A 24,084-nucleotide genomic window follows, 5' to 3' on the forward strand; every position below is an offset into this window, starting at 1 on the left:
ATGATTTCTCAAGAGGAAGTGCAGTCAAAGTTAGCCACATTACCAACCTCAGTTAGAATGACTAACCCAATGTCTAACCCAACTAAAAATGACCATCCTGAGGGAAAAAGTGATGACTGTTCCTGGAAATGTCAGCATTCCACTGCTATTCCTTACTGTCACTGATCAATGCTCAAAAGTTCAAACAATGTAACCCAGACTATAGTCTGCAAAAAGACAGATTTTTTATTACCCACTTGTAAGACTGAATATGTAATGGTGCCTCTTGAGAGTTTTTAAATCTCAAAACAAATTATTCTAATATTTTTAGATGTGTTGATAAGTGTGACCACATGTAAAAGTCAACTAGGCTGCACTTAGTATACTGGTCAAACAGGTAGGACTGGAACCCATACCAAACCTTTAGAAATGAGAGACAACAAGTGAATTTAACAATTTCTCACAGCAACCGTTAATGTAAAAATCCTATGAACAGGATCTTGAAGGAAACAGCATGGAGGTCACAGAAAGATCAAATGTGGAACATCAGAACCAATGGACAGTGGTAAGGATCTCTTAGGTCTGATTCCTTCTCACGTGCTTCACCCTGTGCCACTGGTCCAAACATGTTGCTTTGGACAACAGTGTCAACTAAATGTAAATCCTGCCTGCGCTGTTTGATCTGGGACCGGGAAGTAGCCGGCATGTGCCGGCACTCCAACATTCTCTTTCCTGTCACCTTCTTTCTGTCTTCTCGGAGAACAGTGAAAAACGGAGAGAAGTGGGAAATTCTGCACGATTCTCAAGGATTCTTTGCTGAAATGTGCCTTGAGGCATTGGGTTTAGTTTGTCTTTTTCTGTCTCATTCCCAACTGTTTCTCTTTTCTGCTCTTTTCTTTTTCTTCTTTTCTTTTTCCTTGACTCATTCTTTCTTTCCTTGCTCTTGCCTCTGTCTTCTTTCCTCCATGATGCCATACTTCCTCCAATCTCCATACCTGTCTCAGGCACATCTGAGGAAGTTCTGTCTTCCTTACACCATGTCTGCATCCATCTATATTCCAACACTCCTTCACTCAAGCTGCAGCAGGAACAGTTGCCATCCACCCACTTTCTTCTGTTTGCTGTCAATCCTTGGAGAGTCAATACCACCCACACCATTTGTCGACTATGTGTGAAGCACCTTCTCTCCTTTCACGTTCTCTTTTGTTGATCCCTCTAACCAACTGTGTTTCCCAGTCAGAGCACATGCATTCCCAAAATATACTTGGATGTAAAAAAGATCTTGCACTATTTAAACAATAGTTTTACCTGTTAAACAAGGCTACTGCCTTCCTTTCTGTGTGGAATCATGCTCAGCAGGATACTGTTTCCAAAGCTGCAGTTTTTATCCATTTCATCTCTTGTGTCTTTTCATTTTTTCACCCTGATGCCTAACCTGGATGCAGAATACTTGACCACGGAGAATCCACCAGCAACCAGTGAAGGTTCCATTGCGACACACTGAAGGTCATCACAGTTTGGCATAACTAAGAGGGTTTGATACATCAATTTTCACCCGCATAACATTGTTTCCCCAAGCTATAAAGTACGGTCCATTCAACATTCAAACATTAAACACCTGCTTCTCTCTCTGACAGGAAGGTCACTGAGAAACAGCTTGAGATAGTGGAAGATCTCCCCAGTTACAGCATGGCCTTCTGACGTCATTGTGCATCCCCTCATTGTGCTTGACAACGACTTGTCAGATGAAGTCCTTGGAAACAGCCTCAACGAAGTTGGGCGCTGACATGAGGATGGAGATTGTGCAGATGATGTTGAAGACACTGAAGGCCACCAGGCAGAGGCGGTCGATGACAGCTGCCGCAAACTTCCATTGCTCTGCTACGCTGTCATTCTCATCCTGTGCGCGGAAACGGTCAGCCAGGTAGCGCACTTCATCCAGGATGGCCTGCAGCTGGGCGTCGCCACCACTGCCACTGCCTGCAGAGCATGAGCAGGCGCCTCCGCCACCCGACACTGTGCTGGGGCATCCTGTGGCTTCCAGGTTGGGCGTGGGGGGGGGTGGTGGGCTGCAGAATTGCGAGGGCAGGTGTGGGGGTGGGCTAGATGGTGGGGCTGGTGGCAAGGAGGCAGGGATGGAGACAGGGAGCGGGACGGCAGCAGCCCGTGAGCCACCCGACATGCTGTTCCTGGGTATGGGCTCACCTAGCAGGCCCAGCGGCGATGCCTCATCCAGGCTGGAGAAGCCGATGTAGAGCAGGTTACCATTGTTGCTGCCAACACCGCCATGTGAGTGCAAGTGGTTGGGGTGGCTACCACCAGCAGCTGCGGCTGCGGCTGCTTGTAGCAGGCTCTGGGGATGGAGCGGGTGCAGGGTGGTGGGTGGGTGGGTGTGGGAGTGGTGGGGAGTGTTATGATGGTGGTGGGTATGGTGGATGTCGGCCGAGGCAGAGCCAGCCGCATTGGGCAGGCTGCCACTCTGAGAGTCTGAGGAGCAGCGGCGGAGATGTGGGGCGCATGGCGGCCGTTTGGGCACCTTGCCCTCACCTGGGCGCTTCATGCGTAGGAACCAGGCCACCCACTGGAGCAGCACCAGCTGCACCTGAGGAGTCAAGGTACAAAATGAGAGAAAGAAACATCATAAAAAAACTAGAGGTGGAAACTTGCAGATGGTTAAACAGGCTTAGCTGAGGGTTAGTTTCCACAAGCCCGAGCCATTGACAGCTCCAAACAGATTCAGTCTAATTTCACAGCATTACTTGGGAGAAAGCTACTTTGAGAAACAGAGATGTGCAACATGTATAGAGGACAGTCAATTGGGGGGGTTGAAATCAAAAAAAGAAGTGACAGAAAATTATTATCTTGCTCTGCATATGCGCAAGTGGTAAAGGTGCCTTTGCTGTCACCAGTAAAGGTATGCGCTGGCTTAAAGAGATGAGGCTTATCCTCAATTATGCACACCCATTCACCGATATAATACCTGCTTAGTCCAACAAACTTTTTGCTGGTAACTGATTTGCAATAAAATTCGTGTGCCTACCTGAGAGGCAAGGCCTTGCTCCACATATCATGGACATAATCGGTCAATGCCAAAAAGAACAGAACAAAAATCCAAAGCAAAGTATTCACAGTGAAGTTTGTTATGTAAGGTAAGCAGTATGTGTCTACAGAACTTAAGTGTTCTGAGATGCAATATATTCAGATGTAGACAGAGTGCAGTTAGGTTAGATGTGATACTTCCCTGAATGAATGTACTGATTTATTCCTGGGTTTCTTCACCCAGGTTAGCACCTACACAAAAGTAAATGGTAGTAAATAGTAAATGGGCTTGTTGTCATTGTTCATCTGTCTACATGTTACTAGACTAAAATCCACTTAAATAGCACATAAAGTAACTGTGATTCTCATACCAGAATGACAGTCCATGCTCAGGCGCTGTACAGGCAAAAATACACAGTAAGCCATGGGTCACAGATAAAAGTGGAGTAGGAGCATGTTGCTTGATTAACTACATCTCCCAAGGCTCCACTCATCTGAAAGGGAAGCAGCTCACACAAGTGAGTGAAACTTCACCTCACAGTGAGACCAACAGCCTGGTCTTCGATTTCTGGTGATTATATGGACATGTTCTTAAACTGATACAGCATGTATATGTTATTATACATTTATAACAACATAGTGCATGTTTTGTAATGTTACGATTTAAAGGCACCCATTTTGAAAAGGTAAAAAAAATAGTTTGTCCTAATGTGCCGTCATTAGCCAGTTCCACTAATGATGAAGCTAGTCAGCACTGAATATAATCACTGCCATTTTCCCTATTGTAATGCTAAGGTCACAACAATGCAGTGGCAGTTTGATATTGGTTCCTCCGGACTGAATGAGCACACTGGTTATTGGTTGCCTTTTGGTGAGGCTGACATTATAAGCAGATAGGTTCGATTAAAACATCCAGCAAGTTGATAATTGGCCTGCAGAATGCCAAAACAGGGCCATTCATCAGAACTGATAGACTGTGTATCCATATCCACCTGTACTCCATTTTTTTATTCACCACAATTTGGCAGGGTTAGTCTATAGCATTAGTGAATGAGGTAACTTGCTGACACTTATCAATATGATGGGGAAAAGAATACATCACATACGAGATGGATGATGTGTGGGTCAAGGTAAATACTGAGTAGCAGAGAGGTACACATTCACTTTAATGGGCACACATGGGTATGTGTGTGCAAGAAAAAGAGAGAGAAACAGACAGAGAAAGAGACTTACCCATTTGGGCATATTTCCTCCATTTGGGTCATGATGATGATATTGTAGCACAACCACAGTTGCTATTACTGACATTCCAACAATGATCATTATACTAGCAAAGTACTGCCCTGAGAAAGAGAGAAAGATAGATAAATAATGCTTTAACTTTTAATTTTTCAGTAAAAAGTCTTCTTGCCATTCAGGAAAACACAAAATATTGGCCTATAATAAAAATTGAAGAAGAAAAAAATCATGAAATGCAGTGAGGGGAAGCAGAGACAGTGAGAGATATGGAAAATATGAGCAAGTGAGAGAGAGACAGAGAGTGAGAGAGAAAGAAAGAAAGGAGGAACTCTATGTAGGAAATAGGAGTGAGCAATTAGGGAGGAGAAAATGAAGGAAGAGAGTTTTATATATATATATGTGTGTGTGTATATCCCCACAGATCTAGTGGGGGGACTATAAATGAGGGAGAGCAGAAAATGAGGAGGGTCTTCGGCCCACTATACCATTGTTGCCCATCGATACCAGTGAATTTAGTTTCTGTTCAAAATGTATTCAGCCAATTGCATTTAGAAGATGAGCAGATGGTGTGGTCCCCAGAGCAAGACCAGCACACTTTGCCATGGTACAAAATGACGTCCAGTTTGTTCTAAAAACAAGAGCTCGTGGTACTTTCAGGACAAACTTTTAACATTTACATTCATTTCATAATCCTCTAATATGGAACACACTTCATGTCAATTAACTAAGTGAACTCTAAATGAGGAGTAAATAAATTAAACTGAGTTACATCTCAGGCAAGGACCCAAATGTACAAGATAACCATACACATAGTGTTACTCAGTATACAAAGGTATAAAAAATCACAGACATTCACATACGCACACAAACACACGTGCAGACACACACACACACACACACACACACACACACACACACACACACACACACACACACACACACACAAATATGCACACACAAACTTACCTATGAGTGGAATGGAGTCAGAGGTGGCAGGCATAATTTCTGCTACCAGTAACATGAAGACTGTGAGAGAGAGAAGAACAGTAATACCTGTAGAGACAGAGGGTAAGGGATAAAGTGTGTCAGTAAATGTTTGAGGAATGGTCTGATGCAGTAATGAACTTTTACTGGGATTTAGGACTTCCTATTAGAACTAACCAGAGTTAGAACTAACCAGACTAACTCACATGACCACTTCAAAGCCAGGCCTAGGTGAAATGACCCTCCAGATTGGATAGATTAGTATGGACCGAATTTGATTGGTGTTGATTGGCTAATGTGCTGTAGCTTTATGGTGCAATACATAAAAGGCATTACATTGGGCAATATTTCATCCCCAATCCCACTTTACTCCCAATCATGTCCTCCTCTCCCTCCTTCTTGCTGTTATCCATCTTTTCCTCTCCTGTTTTCTACTGTGTCCATCCATCCATCTCCATTTCACCCTAAATCCCCTTCAATCTTCTTGTGGTCTCTTTTGACTTGCTTTGAGCCCAAATTTCAAAAGTACTCTGCTGGCATAACAGCCAATAAAACACCTGCAACAAGCTCAGCTGCTTGACAAGATCAATAGACAAGACTGATGAACCTTTTACAAACCACTATAAATGACCCGGCCCCATTTAAAAAGACGAAGACATATCAATAACCAATCAGTGCCAGCCATCAGTAAGAAATAACAAGCAGCCCTTTAACCTGTGATATGAAATGTGTGTATATATATAAAAACATGCTTGAACATTTCCAGCTGTAAAAAGTGTATTCCAAATGTTTTGGGAGCTTTCCATACAGTTCTTAGTCTTTGTCAGGCTCCACATAGATCCCCTCTCTCTCTCTCTCTCTCTCTCTCTCTCTCTCTCTCTCTCTCTCTCTCTCTCTCTCTCTCGCTCTCTCTCTACATTGATTTTGTTTAATCATGTCAATAGATTAATTACCCTATATAGGGTAATATACCCTATATAAGGTCTATAGCAAAGCATCTTTCTGAGACATGGCTTCAGTGAAAAGCATGAAAGTGGTCAGATTACTCCTTAATGTTTGCATTCAAAACAGAGGTTAACAGTTTGCACCACTCATAATTTGGTTTCAAGAACTTGTTTATATATAGATTTCAAATATCGATAACGGACATCTTATGTGATATATAACAAGTCTGAACATGCAAAGGTATATGCAAAGGGGGCATGGCAGTTTTTGTCTGTGTTTTTTTTTTTTTTTTTTTACTGGGGGCATGGCATCCACCACATCCCCCTCAAAACAAGCCTGGTTATAGTTTAGGCTTAACTGTTTGATGTTTTACACTCCATCTCTGTTGCAATTACTACCTGTGTGGATCTTTTTAGCTTTCCATGTTGGGAAAAAGAAAACAAAAATTGGATGCACTTTATTTGGGATGAGCAGAAAAGTCATTACACTGCAGCAGGAGGCTGGTGCAGGAGATGGGCTGAAATTGTGATGTATTGTCAGCAATTGTTGTTTTGAAAAAGTTATATTCTGTGTGAAGCCAGCCTCTGCACCTTTCCGACCACATCAACCATGCACCACATCACTGGCTAGCTGAACGTGCTTCAAGGGGTTTGCTGACTTCCCTGCTCTGTGTGTGAAAGCTGACAGCCACGCAGGACTGGCTGCACCTAATATAGCTACAGGCTATAGGATGCAAATCTCTTAACCTGCTGGGCCACTGGAGCCATATTATCAGAGCCAGAACAGGAGACTCTATACATAAGTGGGGCATCTACGAGACCAAACAGGCATTGGCCTGAAATGTGGAACTCCCACTTTTACTGCTGGTGAGATGTGCTTTGTAAATAGCATAGCACAATAAGTGTTGTATGGTAAAGTTTTATGATAACCCCCAAAACTATCATGCCTCTCCTCTCCACTGGCCTAATTACCGAGTGAGATCTTCTCTCCAGAGTCAGCGGGCAGCAGAAAGATGAGCAGTGTCATGGAGGAGAGAAGCACGCAAGGAATGAGTAGGTTCAGGGCATAATAGAGCGTCCGCCTGCGGATGGTCACCACAAACGTCACATCTGGGTATGGCTCCTTACAGCAGTCATAGAAGAGCTCATTCCGGGTGCCAGGCATTCCTGAGGGTATAACAGAGGAGAAATATTCGCTTGAAACCAGTTTGGTGCTGCACTAAAGACTCACACTCTAGTGTGAGTGTAATGTCATCAGGCTTTCTAACAAAGACAAATAAGTGAATTAAGATCACTAATCACCCATAAGCTTTCATTTGTGAGTTTAAATATCTGCTGTTTAAATATCTTTATTACTTATTGTAGGGTATTGTTTATGTTGTTTAACAAACTCTAGCACTTATTGTTTATCACACATCATTGTTTAAGATAGACCCTATGAATTTTGTACTTCTAGGTGTCAGCATTGCTCCCTGTATTCTACAATATTCTAGTTCATTGGTATGTAGGACTCTAACCTACTGTACTGTACTAGGATATATTCTATGAGTAAATGACAAAGCACTTTTGTAAATCACTCTGGATAAGAGCGTCTGCTAAATGCCATAAATGTAAATGAAATGCTGTTTTAGCTATTGTATGATCCTAGTGGAAATCAAATTAATGGGTTTGCCTTGCAGCAGAAGCCCAGACTGCCTCCAGTGCCATTGCCTGTAATGCCTCTGGAGGTCTGCCCCGATGCTTCACTGTGGACAGGTTCAAATTGTTCACGTCCCCCTGGACAAGACGTGACACACCTTTGCTCCTAGGCTCCTTTTAGTGTGCATCAGCAGAACTACACCATGAGGTGTTGTTTTCTCTGTGGCCCTGGGAGTCAAATCCTCATCTATTGCTAATTGCTCAAGCGTATCTTGGTGGAGTGCAGCTAAGGAGGCAGAGTAAAGGGATTTTTAATGTTCTGCTAATGTCCAGCAAATTATTTTTCACGTTCAGCTAAGAAGCAGGGTAGGACGGACTGAAAGCTCAAACCAAAAGGGAAGCACCTGATGCATGAGAATGAAATTATGATATTAGGGAGTAGGTGTCGTATGAAAGATGACTTAGCATCGAGGGAGGTGAAAAACGGAACAGAAGAAAAAGAAAATAAAAGAATAAAAATGAGAAAAGAGACCAAGATGGGCAGTGTTTGAACTCATTTTTATCGACTTCTGCTTAGCCACTTAATTCAATTGAACATAATCAAGTTGGCTCCCATCGGATCAAGAAAGACTGGAGGCCTAAACGTAATGGGGATAAAGTCAGCTGGTTTCGCTTTGCAGTGTGGAAGAACTGTTCATTCTGTATGAGGGTTCTCCACATATTCCCAGTGGGGCCTCGGTCAGGTGTCAAATGGGGTTTTTATTTGTGCTTACTCCAGTAGAAATCCCTTATGACATTCACACATGCCCAAATGGGAACAGCTCATGACAAAACCTTTCATTCTTTTGTCTCATTCAACTAATTAAATTCAATATTAATAAAACAAAAGTGAACTCGGTCAGTCAATTTATTGATAAAGATTGCAGGCATCAGCAGCACAAATTAAATGCAAAATGCTTTCACATTTGGATAGTCATATGAAAAACTAAGAATGGATAAGGTTTAATACCCTTTCTTATGACTATATATGCAGACTCCAAAAATATTTCTTAGTTGTTGCATTTCCAAAGCAGTTTTGGTGACAGCATGCTCCAAACACATGGAATGAATATGTGGCTAAATATAAGCACATCCTTGAGCAAACATGCATCTGAAAATTTTCCAGATTTGTTTTTTTCACACACTGAAAACATGCAAGCACATTTAACATCTCACCTTATTGGTATATGTTCTCAAATCACACTCCATTACTAAGTTTTCCAGAAAAAAAATGTCATTAAAGCCCTAACATGTTGTGTCTGTAATAAGCATGCCAATCTTTAGTAATGCAACAAAACTAGTTTACAGAATTAGAGAACATGAACAAGAAAACAACACTGCAAGACACTCAGCATTCTTTGCAGTCTTCAAGAATGCTTGGATGCAGTAAAAGTACAGTAAAACTGAGAAATGAGACTGGTTATGTTGGTTACAGCATCTACAAGTAAGGCTTCATTCCAACAAGCAAATCCTGCATAGTTACTGAGAACTGACTGTGGTGTATTGGTGCAAATGCCCTACCCCACATAAAGCCAAGATTAATTTTCTTCTACTTTCACAGCTAAATTAAGCAAGCAGAGTCCACAACTAAGCTAGCTGGATTTTATGTTGCGATATTGTCCAATGAGCTGTCTGATTATCTCCAGTTCCAGCCAACCAGTACAGAAAGAACACACATCTAAGCCCTTCATATACATGGAGGATTCTGTAGCTACTGAGAAGAGGTATTCTCCATCTCCACTTACCCACAAGGTCCCACTCGCCATTGGGCATGTAGCCTGAGATATCCGCCTCACTCATCTGGAGGTCCAGCAACCAGCCATCGAAGGTCCACGAGCCAAACTTCAGCTCACACTTCTGGATGTCGAAGGGGAACCAGCGAACATCCACATTACAGGTGCTCATGAAGATACCTGAGGATGGGTTTAAATATGATCATAAAATAAGTAACCAGAGACATGGACATCAAAGAGATGTGTCCACCATATGCTAATGTAGGACAGCTTGAACAAGATTGGTAGTCAGACATCTGTAGGCCAAGTCCCACTTTAAATAAGGGTGTCTTTGACACCTATGCACAAGCACAGTCAGTTAAGTGTTAGCCACAAGATACCTATGTCCTTACAAATGCTCAGATGTGGGTTAGTGAACATACAGCAGGAGTAAGACACATGTAGTTATTATGATCATACCCACCTGACTGTGTTAGTATGCAGATGTTACAAACAACTCTATAAAGTGGGACCATGCTTACATTTACATTTTAGTTACATCTTACATGGTCTGTGCAAAAAATGTTGCTTATAGAATTAACCCACCCCACTATGAAAAAATACCAAGATTACCTATATAAATTGATTTTCTTAAATATTGTAAATGTGTATATGTATATTTTACAGAAGCCTGCTCCAGGGTTTTTGTATCGATTATGCTTACTGTACTGTGAACTTGTACTGTGAGCATTGAGTATTGAGTATTCAGAGTGCATGAAGTGCCATGTCACTGCGACCTCATCTTCCAGAGACAGCAAACAACTCAAAATTAAATTAAATTGAACTCTCTATTTTTGACAGAGCACAGTGCAGGAAACAGGACAAATACTCACAAGAAGATACCTTTCTAGGCTACTCACACCCAGACCTACATACCTTCACACACACAGGCAGGGTTGATTAACTCTGCAGCAGAAGTGAGAAAGCCAATTTGATAAGGCGCTGTGAACAAACGTCAAAGAGAGCTGACAAGCAGCACTCAAACTTCTCATTGTAAATGAGCTCAGTTTGAACAAGCAGACCTTGAAAATGCTTTCTTACATCTCATCACTGCTGAAGTAGTAGCCTTAACAATTGTTAAAGCATCAAAACACTGAAAATTAAACCCAGCATAAAACAAATGGCACTGAGGATATACCATACAGATACAGGGAGGACACGAGAAACAAGAAAAAAACATTTAAAGTTTAACGGAATTAGGGGAAAAATGATTTAGAGCTACAATTTATTAACTCTATACAGAAGTGCAAAAATATTACATGGACTGAATACGGTATACAAACTACTTTGATGTCCAAGTAATTTGCTCATGACAGAGTGAACCTTAACACAAAACAGCAGGAGAAGTGGTCTCCGAAAGAAAATGATCATCTATATATGGTGTAAATGTTCTCTGAAAACTAGCTTCCACACAAACAATATTACTACTCCCAGTCAACCCAGAGCTGCCTTTCACTCAGCTACACTGTGAAAGAGTACCAAATCCAGATGACTTTATGACTGAGATCATAGGAACTGGGGCTAATATCTGCTTTGACAGCTTTTCTTCACTCACTGATCAGTAGTGGGGAAACAAAAAATAAGAATGATCTTGAATGAGAAAGCATACAATATACATAATGAATATTCATAAAGAGTATGCAGAATGAATATACATAATATGCAGAATGAATATACAGAATGAATATGCAGACTGAATATGCAGAATGAATATACAGAACGCCTGTGCTGAGTGAATTGTAGCAAATAAAAGACTAAACTAATGTCTGAGCTTCAATTTCTAAAATGGCCATATTGTTCTGTTGCTCTGTGCAAGCACTATTGAAATAAATGCTGTTTATCTACCTTTTGAAACATCATCTTCTGACTGTCTATATGTTTACATTTGCATCTCAGTGAAAGCATTTTATAAATAACAGAGAAAATGGCCTATGGCATCTCTAATGGCTACTGCAGGTTCAGCACCTTCCATGTTAGTGAATAGAACAGAATCAGTAAAAATAAATAAATAATAGGTCTATATTTATTGTCTATATTTATTTTCATTTCTCCACAGAAGGAAAACAGTCCAGGTAATATCAACAACAGTCACCTTGCGAGATCAGAATATTTTTTACATACTTTTATATGCTATTCGCTCAGTGAAAATACCGAGCCCTGAATTATGTCCAATGGTTTATCTTTTCCACACTGGATGCATTCTAAAAGTAATCATGGTTATTGCTTGAGGAACTTGCAGCCGCTCTTGATGGCCAAGGAGAAGCAGTCAGGCAGGAAGCTCCTGCCAGAATCTTGGGACAGCTAAGACAGGCACACTTTATGATGTGGCAGGGAACGACAAGACAAAACAGCAATGGCATCTAAAGGGAGGAAAGAAAGCAATGCAAATCCTGTTTTGGGTTGTATGTAATGTTCCCAATAGTGCTTCTACTAAAGCATTTCACTGCACTTGAAGAGAAGTACCATTTCCTGTTTTTCTACAAAGACAAAATGCATGAATAATCCATTTTACTTCTCTGTTTGTTTGTGGGGGGGTTTTAATGGTCATATATCACAAGACATGTAACTCATTTCTCCATTAAAGGTAAAGATTTTAATTTGTCCTATAAAAATTAACTCGTGGAATTCATTAGTTACTAGCTGCTGACTGATTAACTGAGTCATCTGAATTAACTAATTCCTATGGCCAGGTTGTAAAGTAAAAGTACCGCTCACTGTACACAGAAAATGAAAACTCCCATCCAGCAGGTCTTTCCTACCAAGCTTTCAATCTGGTGACAGTAGCCCAGTAGCCTTGAAAAAGGCTCCAGCCTTGTGTTAAGCCTCTAATCCCATTTTTGGCACACAGCACTGACAACCATCTTGTCTCATCATCAACATGCCATCTGTACTCTACAGGCTATCAGGGCAAGAAAAACACAGTCAAACCCTTAGATAAAATGCTAATACTGACATTTGTGGCCACTGTTGGAAACTTAAACCTTGACTGCTGCAGATAAAACTTGCTCAGAAAGCATTTGATGGCTGAGCATTTATACAAAGACCTTTGTTACAGAAGCATGTCTGCCATGCCAGAAGAAGAAAGTCCTAGAAAAGTTTGTCACCAAATAGCACAGACATTTCTGTTGGGGTTTTTTGTGATTGCCTTCTGAAGGAAACAAACTGAATAATATTGTGCTTCCATCCACCCCCAGTCCTCAGATGGCAAAACACCCCTGTGCCAAAATAGCGACAGTAGCATATGTTTGTCTGTGGAGATGCATCTTCAGACTGCAGCTCTGTGATGTCATCAGAGTGCCGTTTGAGGGCCACTTTTTGCCACCGCATTCCAATTCTGCTCCCACATCAGAAAGCTACATGGCATTTCTCTAGATAAGAAGCAATTGGTTCCTCTCAAACAGGTAGAAAATGCTTTTGATCCATATCAATAATTCAAGATTTTACTACAGCTCTCTCCTCAACTCCATCCAGACACAAATCTTGCCTGAAATTTGTGGGATTCTCACCATCGCCTGCTGATTCCACACATGGGAACTGTGTATTTCAAATCAGAGGCTAATCAATGAGAAAAGCTAGCAGGCTAGTCACGCCACTGTGTCCTTTGTCTAAATGGGCCAGCAGCCAGGGTAGGTAGACATGAAACCAGCTGTGTGAGTGTAAGAGACATCTCTGAGAGCGGAGAAATGGAGTTGAATTCTAGTGGGGAAAAGGCTTTGAATGTCACAGAAGACTGAGTACTTTTGGAGGCCAAGCGTTTATTCACACAGTATCGCCTAACCCTATTCCAAGTCAAGTCATTTTAAAGTCCTTCTCCTGGCATTGATTAAATCCCTAAAAACATATTTGTTTTTCCAAGAAAAATCCTCTAAAAAGGGCTTAAATGTCACTCTACATATTTGTCTTCATTCAGCAGGCATGAATTTATGAATTCGCAAACAGTCTCTGCCCATCTCCACCCATCAGCCTCTTGCCTACAGCTTGAGCTTACTCATCACCTCCAAATCTGCTCCTCAAACACTCAACAGTGGTTAAGATACTCAACTAGTAACCAGAAGGTTGAAAGTTCGAGCCCCCCTGCCACCAAGATGCCACTGTTAGAACCCTGAGTCCTTAACCCTCAATTGCTCTCATTGTACTCACTCATAATTGTAAGTTGCTTTGGATAAAAGCATCAGCTAAATGCCATATGTACTTGTTTTCTGAATTGCAAACTACTGTACACTACACAATGGTAATATTAGAGTAATCTAGATTGCACAAAGAAAATATTTTTTTATTATTTCATAAAGGGCATATTCAGTTGCTTGCCTAGGTTTAAACAAATGCATAACAAACAACTTCCTATTAATTAAACTGATTAATGTTCTAATTATGCAGTGCAGACTGTATGGACAGTGATATAGTTTTTAATTTCTTCATACATAGTCCTTGCATTTTAGGAGACCAGAAGTTTAGTTTAGCTTCTTGCTGCTCAGTTGTTGATTAGTTGTTATTCAATTGTTTCTTGGCCAGCACTAGTATGAGCACAACTGAGCTAAGAGCAGGTCTAGAAACTGAGATGCATGAAATGCAGTATTTGCACCAGGAATGTGTTGCTCTTGTCCCTCAAAACACAATACCAAGGCCATGAACATTAGGTGTCAACATTAGGTGTCAACATTAGGTGTCAACATTAGGTCTCAACATTAGGTCTCAACATTAGGTGTCAACATTAGGTCTCAACATTAGGTGTCAACATTAGGTGTCAACATTAGGTCTCAACATTAGGTGTGTTAACATTAATTGCTTGGTACCATGTTATCAGAACTCACTTGAGTATACCAGTATAATTGGTATTATATAGCACCTTTCATAGACTCAAGGTTGCTTTATAATAACAATAAAGATGGAGAAAGCAAAAAAGTGAACATTAATTGATACATTCAACACAATAATTAACAATTATGAATAGGAAGAAATGTTATGAGAAACATTGAGAGAAGAGGTATGTTTTAAGTTGTGATTTGAAAGCATGAAGAGCAGAGATGGAGAGATTGAGGTAGAGTGTTCCATAATTTTGGGGCCATGACACTAAAAGATCTGCCTCACACAGAGACCAGTCTAAACTTGGGGATGGAGAGGAGACCTGCATTAGAAGACCAAAGTGTACTGGTGGGGCAGTATGAGTGTAGGGGTTCAGCTAGGTAGGGAGGTGGAAGTGAACATAAGGAGGAGCATTTATACTGAATGCGTTCAGGCATGGGGAGCCAGTGTAAATGATGTAGAATAGGGCGATGTGGGCTGATTTTCTAACATGTAGTAGAATTCTAGCGACTGAATTTTGAACATATTGAAGTGAGCAGATGGTTTTGTTTGGGATGCCAATGAAGAGTGAGTTATAGTAATGAAGATGGGAGGCGATGACAGCATGAACTAGAGTCTCAGTGTCTTGTTTGGAGAGCATGGGCCTAGCGATATTACAGGGAAGAAAAATGGCATTTTTAACCAGTGACTTGATATGGGGTTCAAAAGAGCATGAGGAGTCAAAAAATATACTAACTGTAGATGAAGATTTGACCAAGACACTGTCCAGATCGAATTCAAAATTGGAGGATTTTGAGATTTTGGATTTAGTGCTTATGTTTTGTTAGAACTTATGTTTTGTCAATATTTAGTTTTAAGAAGTTTATGTTCATCCACTGCTTGAGATCTTGGATACAAGAAAGTAAAACATGAGTTTGTGTGTGTGTGTGTGTGTGTGTGTGTGTGTGTGTGTGTGTGTGTGTGTGTGTGTGTGCGTGTGCACGCGTGTTTGTGTGTGTTTGTGTGTGTGTGTGTGTGTGTGTGCGTATGCACGTGTGTGTGTGCGCACGTGTGTGCGTGCATGTGTTTATGGCTGCCATATATATGGTTGACTTGACTTGAAGATTGAAGATGAAGAGTTCCTGACTCTAGTGTGAGTGAGTGTGTGTTGGGGGGTGGGGTATTTATACACACATCACTGAGACTGAAAGCTGTGAGGGTTCACATAGGTACTTTATTTTGCAGTGCCGAGCCTGTGCAGTGTCTGTGGGTTTATTTAAACCTTTTGGATTATAGTACCATGGTCTGTGTGTCAGTGTGTATGTGTGTGTGGGGGGGGGGGGGGGGGGGGAGTAGGGAGAGAGATGGAGAGTTTATTTAAATCTGTCTGCCTACAATACTGAGCTCTGTGCATTTGTGTGCATGTCTGCATATGAGAGACTCTAAGCAAGAAAGAGAGAAGGAAAGGGAAAGAGATAGAAAGAGAGAGTTTAATGCTGGTTTGCTGTTTACTGATGTTGGTTGGATGTGTGTGCCCAGAGCAAACACCATGTTTTTGCTGTAGTATATATTTATATCAATCATACAAAATTAGTACATGCAACAGAAATACCACTGGATTGGCACCAAATGCGAGTGAGAATAATATCACCGGATTCCTTTCAAATCAAGTCATAAGAAAACTTAAATGTGACACCCAGTGTTCCCCCTATAACTTGGTTCCTGCACATTATGGATGTTTTGTTTCATTTATTACACTGAAAAAAAATCCTTGGGCCTTATCCAGTTAAATTGCGCATATTAGTTCTACATGAGTTATTTGCTTTCAAGGTAGTTTATACATTTGTGTTGTTTCAAATATGTTCAAACAATTCAATTCAATTGCATTTTGTTTGTACAGCACTTTTAATGACAGTTATTGCCTCAAAACAACTACAGAAAAATCCAAGTCTAAACCACTAATGAGATTGTGGCTCAATAAAAAATAAGAATTAAAAAAAGAGAAAATAAACACTGAAATCTGCTTCACTTTTAATACCTTTTGATGTATTTCAGAATTCAAACACCTCCACACACATTCATCACCATGCTGCAATCACATAAATATTTCATAAATGTTTCACCTTCAGCTTGCATACTTATCCCATATAAATATGTTCCAAGTGCCTCAGTTGTATCCTTTATAAAAGCCTTTATAAATGCCTTTTTCTAACAGCTGGCACACAGTCAAACTCTACTTTATATTAAACATGTGAAACACATGTTCACATGAAGTCGGATTTTACTTCTTTTTTGGCTTTACAAATCTGAGCACACAAGCTAGCTGACCTGGCCAAATTAGAACACCACACACTGGTTAAAATTAGGCAGACTCCTGCATCTCAGGATCTGGGGACCTCACATTTCTAATGAAGAAATGATAAAAGAAGCACGGCAACTGCTAAGAATACTTTGTAGTGAGAAATCAAAAGGGAAAAAATTAACAAAAAATTAACAGCTAGGAACAGGTGGTCTGTGATATCTAGCCAGTTTAGCATGGCCTTCAAGTGACCAGCATTTAAAATCTATCAGCAGCATTGTGGTGTGCTGTTCTCATAGCGATAACAGTTACTACAGATTGGTAACTGCTATTGTGATCTTGTTAATCCATATATTGATACATAGCTCTGAGCTTTTACATAAAACATAAAAGAGACAGGTTGATAATTAGCTAGTTTGCCCACTTCATTTAGTTCTGCTCTCTTTGACTGTCTTTGTCAGATGATGTCAAGATCTCACTGCACATGAGAGAGTCAGTATACCCCTCCAGACTACAGGGTTTTCATTCATAAATTATAAATATGTTTAGCATTTATGATTCAAAGTTGGGTGAGCCACAACCATCTTGAGAGTATATGGGGGAGGGGTGCAAATTAAGAATAACTTCATACCTCACACAACTGGATAGGCCTAATTTGAAGAAATAATCCTTAAAAACTATCTTGGAACCTTTTACATCTGATGGAGATGGGTGAATCAGGCCCAAAACTGACCCACTTATAATTTATCATTGGCGCAGCATAAACAACAGATGTCTCATTTTCATGTCCTTTCTTCATTATGGCAATATTCCTTTTTTTATCTCTGCATTATGCAAAGAGGGCATTGCTAATTTATTCAAATTAGAGTTTTTCAACACGCCTACTTTTTACTATTCAGGACATAAATATTTAGATACATTTATTGGGTTTAAATATGTGCTTAATTTGCATTAACAAAACATATGCCTTCAGTACATTTTGCAGCTGGCTTCAACAGGAGAAGAACTAACCTGGAGGCAGGTAATTGCAGTAGCCACTGGAGTTCACCAGCACGTTGGTCTTAAAGGTCGAGTCAAACTCATCATCGGCACTGTGAGTAGAGAGAAACACACAGTCAAACACATCTCATCTATGTGGCTCAAGGTTCTCAGATGAAGGGGTAGGGGTGGGGGTGGGGGGGTTGGGTGCATCGCTGGATGTTTTAGTGGTTCCCCTACTTAAAGCTCTCTACCCTTCAAGGCTAAAGAATTATTCGCATTTTTTGGAAGTGCCACCGGAAAGCGCATGACCTTGTGGGTAATGTCAAGAGTGGGGTATGGTTTGTAGGATTCAGGCATGGCGATCATTCTTTCTGCCCTCCATTTGAAGCATGAGTTGCATTATCCTAAAGCTGCAAAGCGAAATCAGTTAATCAGCCGTTTGAGCCAAGTGTATTTTCCTCAGAACTGTTTACATTGGCCCAAAGGCAAAATTTGCACCCCAGTAATCTGTGGTAGTTCATCTGTTTGGCTTTGTACTTTGAATTAACACACAGACGCTGCAATCCAAAGGCAGTTAAATCCATTTTTTTATGATTCAAAGTTCTCTGCAGTTGTATAAAACTATGACTCATTAGGTATGCAGCAATGACAAGTTTCTCAAGTAGGATAACTTTGGAACTTTAAAAAAATTCCCCTTACAGGAGAAAAGTTAGCCATACTTGTGGAATATGATTATGTATGAACACTATATAACCTATGCTCTAAGGAGACAAAAATGATAAGGACTGCAATATCCTCAGATTAGAGGCATGTTGGTCTTCAAACTTTTGCATGTGGGTGTGAAAGGTCATTTTTCTACCTGTTGTATAGAAGGATGTCTGGTGTCCAAATTTGGTCAGTGGTAAATCTAAGGTTTTTCACTCCTGGATATTCTGACTGGTTCCACTGTAGATAATGATCATACCATCGCTGTGACGATAGACAGATAAGACATGATGACATATATTTAAAAACAAAGAAACAAAAATTAATATTCAGATTGGATTTCTTCCATGGATTTCACACATTTCCATCCATTAACACCTCCACTGAAACACGACTTCATGTTTTGCCAAATGTAACACGGCCAACAGAACCACTGCCAACATGCCCTCTGGCACCATATGTTCATGTGTGGTCCCCGCTTGTGTACCCACGTTCTCCTCCCACCACGGCTCATAAGGGGCTTGATAATTAGCTGGTGAGTTTAATCAGATGAGCTGGATGAAGTATAACACTGCACTTTCTAACTCATATTTCCAGAACAAGACTGAGCACCACAGCTGCCTTATAATGCCTCTGGGCTGGAGACTGACAACATATTTTAAAATGTTTAATTACAATGTAATAATTTGTGAAATTATGTAAAGACCTTTATACATGGATCTATTCCACAAATCATCAAACAATATTTTAATATTAATAACTGTTAATTAATTTGTCCATATAAACAGTGACTATATAGTAAGTAACACCACTACTTTAAGGTTACGTTAATAAAGCAGAGCTGCTTTTGTGACATGAAGATGATAATGTTTATTATCTGTAAAGGGAATAGATGTATTTGATCTGGACTTTGTCCAGTCCTGGATTCTGTAATCACAGGTAGTTCACTAACACCACATAAACACTAAAGGATTGTATACTACACCGCAATTTATACCTCTACATGTTTTACTAATGTACAAAAGAGAGTAACTCCAGTTGGGGTACAGATGTTAAGGTAATAAAAACTGCAGTGTAACTTACCTTTATTCCTGTTGAAATATTACTGATGTCAGTGTCATTAATATCTCTGCACTTGTTCATACAAAAACCTTCATTTTTAATAAATGGACTAACAGTATATTCCATAGTTTACAGGAGACTCACATCCATCCCCAGTACACCCCAACATCAAACTGTTGTTCTGCTAATGGTATAAACGATGTTGATTCATGCATGATTTTTTTTTAATTATTTACAGACAAGACTTAGGTTTCTGCCCAGTGTGCTCTATTCAGGCTCACCATGTTGAGCCAAATGTTGGTGGTGAGAACCTGATTCTTCTCATCCTGTAAAAGAGAGAGATATCTTCACAATAATTTTCACAAAGTGCATGTCTCAACATTGTTAAATGAAGTTCTAAATAACTAGAGTTATATAACCACTCACAGCAAGCAAGGAAACGCTCAACAGACAGACAGATTCACACATGGAAATCAATTAACCTAACCAGGTACAGTGAATGTAGAAAAGCAAAACCCAGAGAAAAACAAATCCTACAGAAAAACAAAAAGTTACAACCTAAGCAAGTCCAATTTTCCATGGTCAAATTTAAGCAATTTCCAGAAAACCAGACAGAATACAATGAGAGCACTCAGGGTCAGTGTCACAGAGCAAGCGTATCAACAAAGCAAGTGAAGAGGGACATAGAATGCCATGCCACCCCACTGACAGTGAGAAAGGAGCAAAATGATGGGTAAACTTCCACAAGGATAAAGAGCACAATAAACAGCTGTTGAGGTGAGCAATCCTTTGGGTCATCATGCTAGCATATAAAAACATTTGGTAATATTAATCATTTACACTTATAGCATGACACAAAATGCAAAATCACTTTAGACAGACAAAACCATAACATGGCCAAACTATGTCTCAAAGTTACCAAGGAGGTGATTCAAAGTTGCCAAGGAGGCAACAAAACTCATATTACAATCCAAGAACAAAGAAACACGATCACAGAATTAGAAAAAGTAAAGACAGCAAGAACACTGGTAACCCTGGAAACGGTCAACTAAGGTGAGAGCATGAATGACGGCTGGAGATACACACCACATCCATGATCTGTACCAAACTGAGTGAGAGGACGACTGTGAGGGGCTGGGAGTCATTGGCCACTGGCCGTTCCATCGGGTTGTAATCCTTGAGCAGGCTTTTCAACAGAGCCCTCTGGTAAGGGCCCTGCACGGATACTGTGAGAGAGACATAGAGAGAGCGCAGCTCTGTCTGATAGGCACGCAAGCAGATGGCGCAAGCAGTCTTCCGAATAGTAATTGACTGCACACCTAGTTATGCCATCACAAACATCCAAACTAGAACAGGACATAAATACAAGGCAGTTGAATTTGTTTTAGACTGGCATGAACCACATTAACAACATTAATCATATTACCCAGGTTGGAAGTGTGGAGAAGGCTAAAAGAGGGCAGTTGGGGTAAAATGCAGGGAGTTGGCATTTCACATGGGGTTTAGGTGGAGGGGATGAAAAAGTAGTGCCAATGGCCACATAGTCAACCTTTTTGTGTCTTTAAATGCTAAGGATTAACCAGAAAAGCTCAAATTCTCCACCAATTGTGCAGTGCAAAAGGATCTCATATAGGGGCTTTTTTCTAGGTAAAAAAATGGCCCAAGAAGCTCAATCAGGAGATAACTGCAATCATATATCAAACATTTACAACATAGAACTTACGGGTTAATGTGGTGTCACAAACCCAGCAAGAAGATAAAAGAGGAGAGGAACAGAGAGGGGAATGTGACATGAGTACAAAGTGTCTACACCCTACGGTCCACTAATCCAAGATCAGTACCTTACTCACATCTGAAACAACTTCAGAAGAAGCATCAAGCATCAGTACCAATCCTAGATAATTAGAAAGGGGCATCACCTTCAATCGGCAAGAAACGATGAGTGAAAGAGAAGAAGAATGCAGTTAGAAAGAGTGAGACCCACATGCATCCCCCCATCCAGATCACTGATCAGCACGAGTGCTAACCAGGAGCAAGGTTCTGCAAGGCACTTGTTGAGCTGTGCAGTGGATTTGTGGGAAACATCTATCATATCCTTTAAGGAAGGTTTTGGGCCTCAGACTGTCTCTCCACCAAGCAACATACGTGATGTTTAGAGTTGTGTCTCAACCAGCAACATGTCTGGTTTTTAGTTGTGTCTCAACCAGCAACATGTCTGGTTTAGAGTTGTCTCAGCTAGCAATATGTGTGGTGGTTAGTTGTGTCATGACCACATATGTTGTGTGTGTGGTGTTTAGAGTTGTGTCTCGCCCAGGAACGTGTGGTGTTTAGAGTTTCACCTTCATTAGCAACATGTGTGGTGTTTACATACATGAAAATATGAACAAAAAAGGTGGGCAGCCAGGGAGCACACACCCCGCCACCCGACCCCATCACTCCTTTCCCAAACTGGAATTTATATTTCACCTCTGACGTTATTTCACCTCTGGTTTTGAGCTGCCTCTGTGTCTGAAAAACAGGGATTGATATGGACCCAGGGACTTACAGTGTTTCACTGCTGTAAAGTGCTGCCTAGCAATTAGACACAATGTAATTTTGTTTGGAAACACCATTTAACATCACAGATGAAATAAAATAAATATAAACAAATTCGAATAATTAAGGTTTAAGTTTCAGGGGCAAGGATACTTTCTGTAATATTGCTTTGTAATATTCCTATGTTACATGAAGTAACTGCACTGTTACAGCTAACCATAATGTTACATTTGAAAGTTACAAATTTGAAAGTCAGATAAGGTTTTTAAGATTCATTATTCTTATTTTAAAGGTTTAGGTGCTCTAAGCTTGTCATAATGATTCCTGCAGCATAATCAATTGTACTAAAAATGCTATACTGCTACAAATGCTTTCTGATACTTAAAACTCCTTGGTTGCTACATTAAAAATATATGAAGCACTGGTGTGTTCAAAGAACTCCTTGCAAAACTCTTTAGTTCACATCTTGTACACTATGTAAACGCCCTTGTGCCTTTTAAAGATACAACTGCTCCTCATTGTTTCTGAGTGATTCATGAACATCTTGCAGAGTAAATAATTCATCATCCCCTTATCCTGCATGTTTCGTGAATAATACGGCCAAAGCTCATGGAAGCCAAATAGATTCTTCATTTATTTGTAATTCTAAACCTTTTAGCTTCAATTTTGAGTTTAGGCTGGATTCTACTTTCTCTCATTGTGAACATAATATAAACATAAAACAGCAAAGCTGTATGTATGTGTTTAAAGGTATATTTAAATTATATGATGAGTTAAGTTATTCAGTTCAGATTTTCTCCCTGCACCACTGTGTTTCTGTAATCCACTGTAAAAAAATTATCATTATCTGATATTGCAGGTGTTATAAGGAGTATCTGATGACACTGATGCGACACTTATTCCAGCAGGATGCTATAACAAGAAGGTGATTTATGAGAATACAGTGCCTATGAATCACTGTGATGGTGACAGTAGCAATGAAAGTTCAAAAGAGAGAGAGAATTACCCATAACAATTCACTGTCACACACAGGCTAATACTCCTTCACACAGACACACACACACACACACACACACAATGCCTCTTGACTCCACTGCAGCAACATGTCCATAATAACATAACAAGGCTGCCAGATGGAATCACAAATCTGACAGTATCTCTCTCTCATTCTCTCTCTCTTTCTATCTCTATCTATTTCTCTTTCCTCTACCAAGTCCTGTTTCTCCTGCCTGTTTATTCATGGATATGGATGAATGCATCCAAGGCACAGTAAAGTAGAGAGACATAGAAAGAGAGGGGGAGAGAAAGGAGGGGGGAGACGAATAATAGGGGGGAGCTGAAATTTATGATTGCAGTTTCCTGTGCTTCACCGCTAAAGCATGTTTCTCTTTCATTTCTTTCTCTCCCTCTCTTTTTTCTACAGTAAAGAAAAAATCTGTCCGTTACATATGGAAACAGTGCATTAATGTACTATGCAAGCATACAGGTATATCAGTAATATAGTAATTACAGGGAAGCAATACTGGTGCAAAGCAAAGTGTACTGGTTTCCCACAGACATTAACATTCTCTTCCAGAGTATTCTTTATCCATTTACCACTCATACGACCCCCCCTCACACACACACACACACACACACACACACACACACACACACACACACACACACACACACTCAGTGAAGAACCTACCCTGGACCAAAGCAGAGATTCCAAACAGAGTCAAAGCCAAAGAGTGCCACATTCCAAGTGATATGAAGAGGACAGAAATGCAGAGACGAGAGAGAGAGAGAGAGAGAGAGAGAGAGAGAGAGAGAGAGAGAGAGAGAGAGAGAGAGAGAGAAGGAAAACAGATCCCGAATGAAGAGAGGAGGAGAGGAAGAGAGAAGCAGGAGGTGCTGTGATTCGCACACTGATCTGAATGAATGAGGGAAAGAGGGAGGCAGAGAGGGGAGAGAGAGATAGAAAGAGAGAGATGAATAGAGAAATGGAGAGAGATAGAGGGAGGGAGAGAGGGAGCCTACGCTTGCTCCTCTGAGCCAGCAACGAATCACAGTGAGTGAGCGGATAGAGGAGAAAAACATCTGA

The 24,084-nt window shown here is 40.5% G+C and overlaps 1 protein-coding gene across 1 annotated transcript; it reads right to left on the bottom strand.

Annotated features, from left to right (window-relative positions):
* Window positions 1-867: 867 nt before the first annotated feature.
* chrna11 (cholinergic receptor, nicotinic, alpha 11) lies at window positions 868-23,787 on the bottom strand. Its single transcript, XM_027002315.2, has 10 exons — window positions 23,689-23,787; window positions 20,550-20,689; window positions 19,745-19,789; window positions 18,556-18,665; window positions 17,727-17,806; window positions 9,608-9,775; window positions 7,158-7,352; window positions 5,224-5,310; window positions 4,252-4,361; window positions 868-2,581 (listed from the first exon to the last, which is right to left on the bottom strand). Exons 1-10 carry the CDS (start codon window positions 23,738-23,740, stop codon window positions 1,721-1,723), a joined length of 1,848 nt encoding a protein of 615 aa, XP_026858116.2. The 5' UTR covers window positions 23,741-23,787; the 3' UTR covers window positions 868-1,720.
* Window positions 23,788-24,084: the final 297 nt, after the last annotated feature.

Source organism: Electrophorus electricus, chromosome 8 (genome assembly GCF_013358815.1).
Source record: "Electrophorus electricus isolate fEleEle1 chromosome 8, fEleEle1.pri, whole genome shotgun sequence".
Classification (NCBI taxonomy): Eukaryota; Metazoa; Chordata; class Actinopteri; order Gymnotiformes; family Gymnotidae; genus Electrophorus; species Electrophorus electricus.

What these genes read in the sequence shown, in the direction of transcription:
- chrna11 (XM_027002315.2), bottom strand. Translation starts at nt 23,740, where the DNA reads ATGTGGCACTCTTTGGCTTTGACTCTGTTTGGAATCTCTGCTTTGGTC. An exon ending in TGGAGAGAAGATCTCACTCG is followed by an intron (nt 5,311 to 7,157) that starts GTAATTAGGCCA and finishes CTGTCTCTACAG; the next exon opens with GTATTACTGTTCTTCTCTCT. An exon ending in TGACTCCATTCCACTCATAG is followed by an intron (nt 4,362 to 5,223) that starts GTAAGTTTGTGT and finishes TCTCTTTCTCAG; the next exon opens with GGCAGTACTTTGCTAGTATA.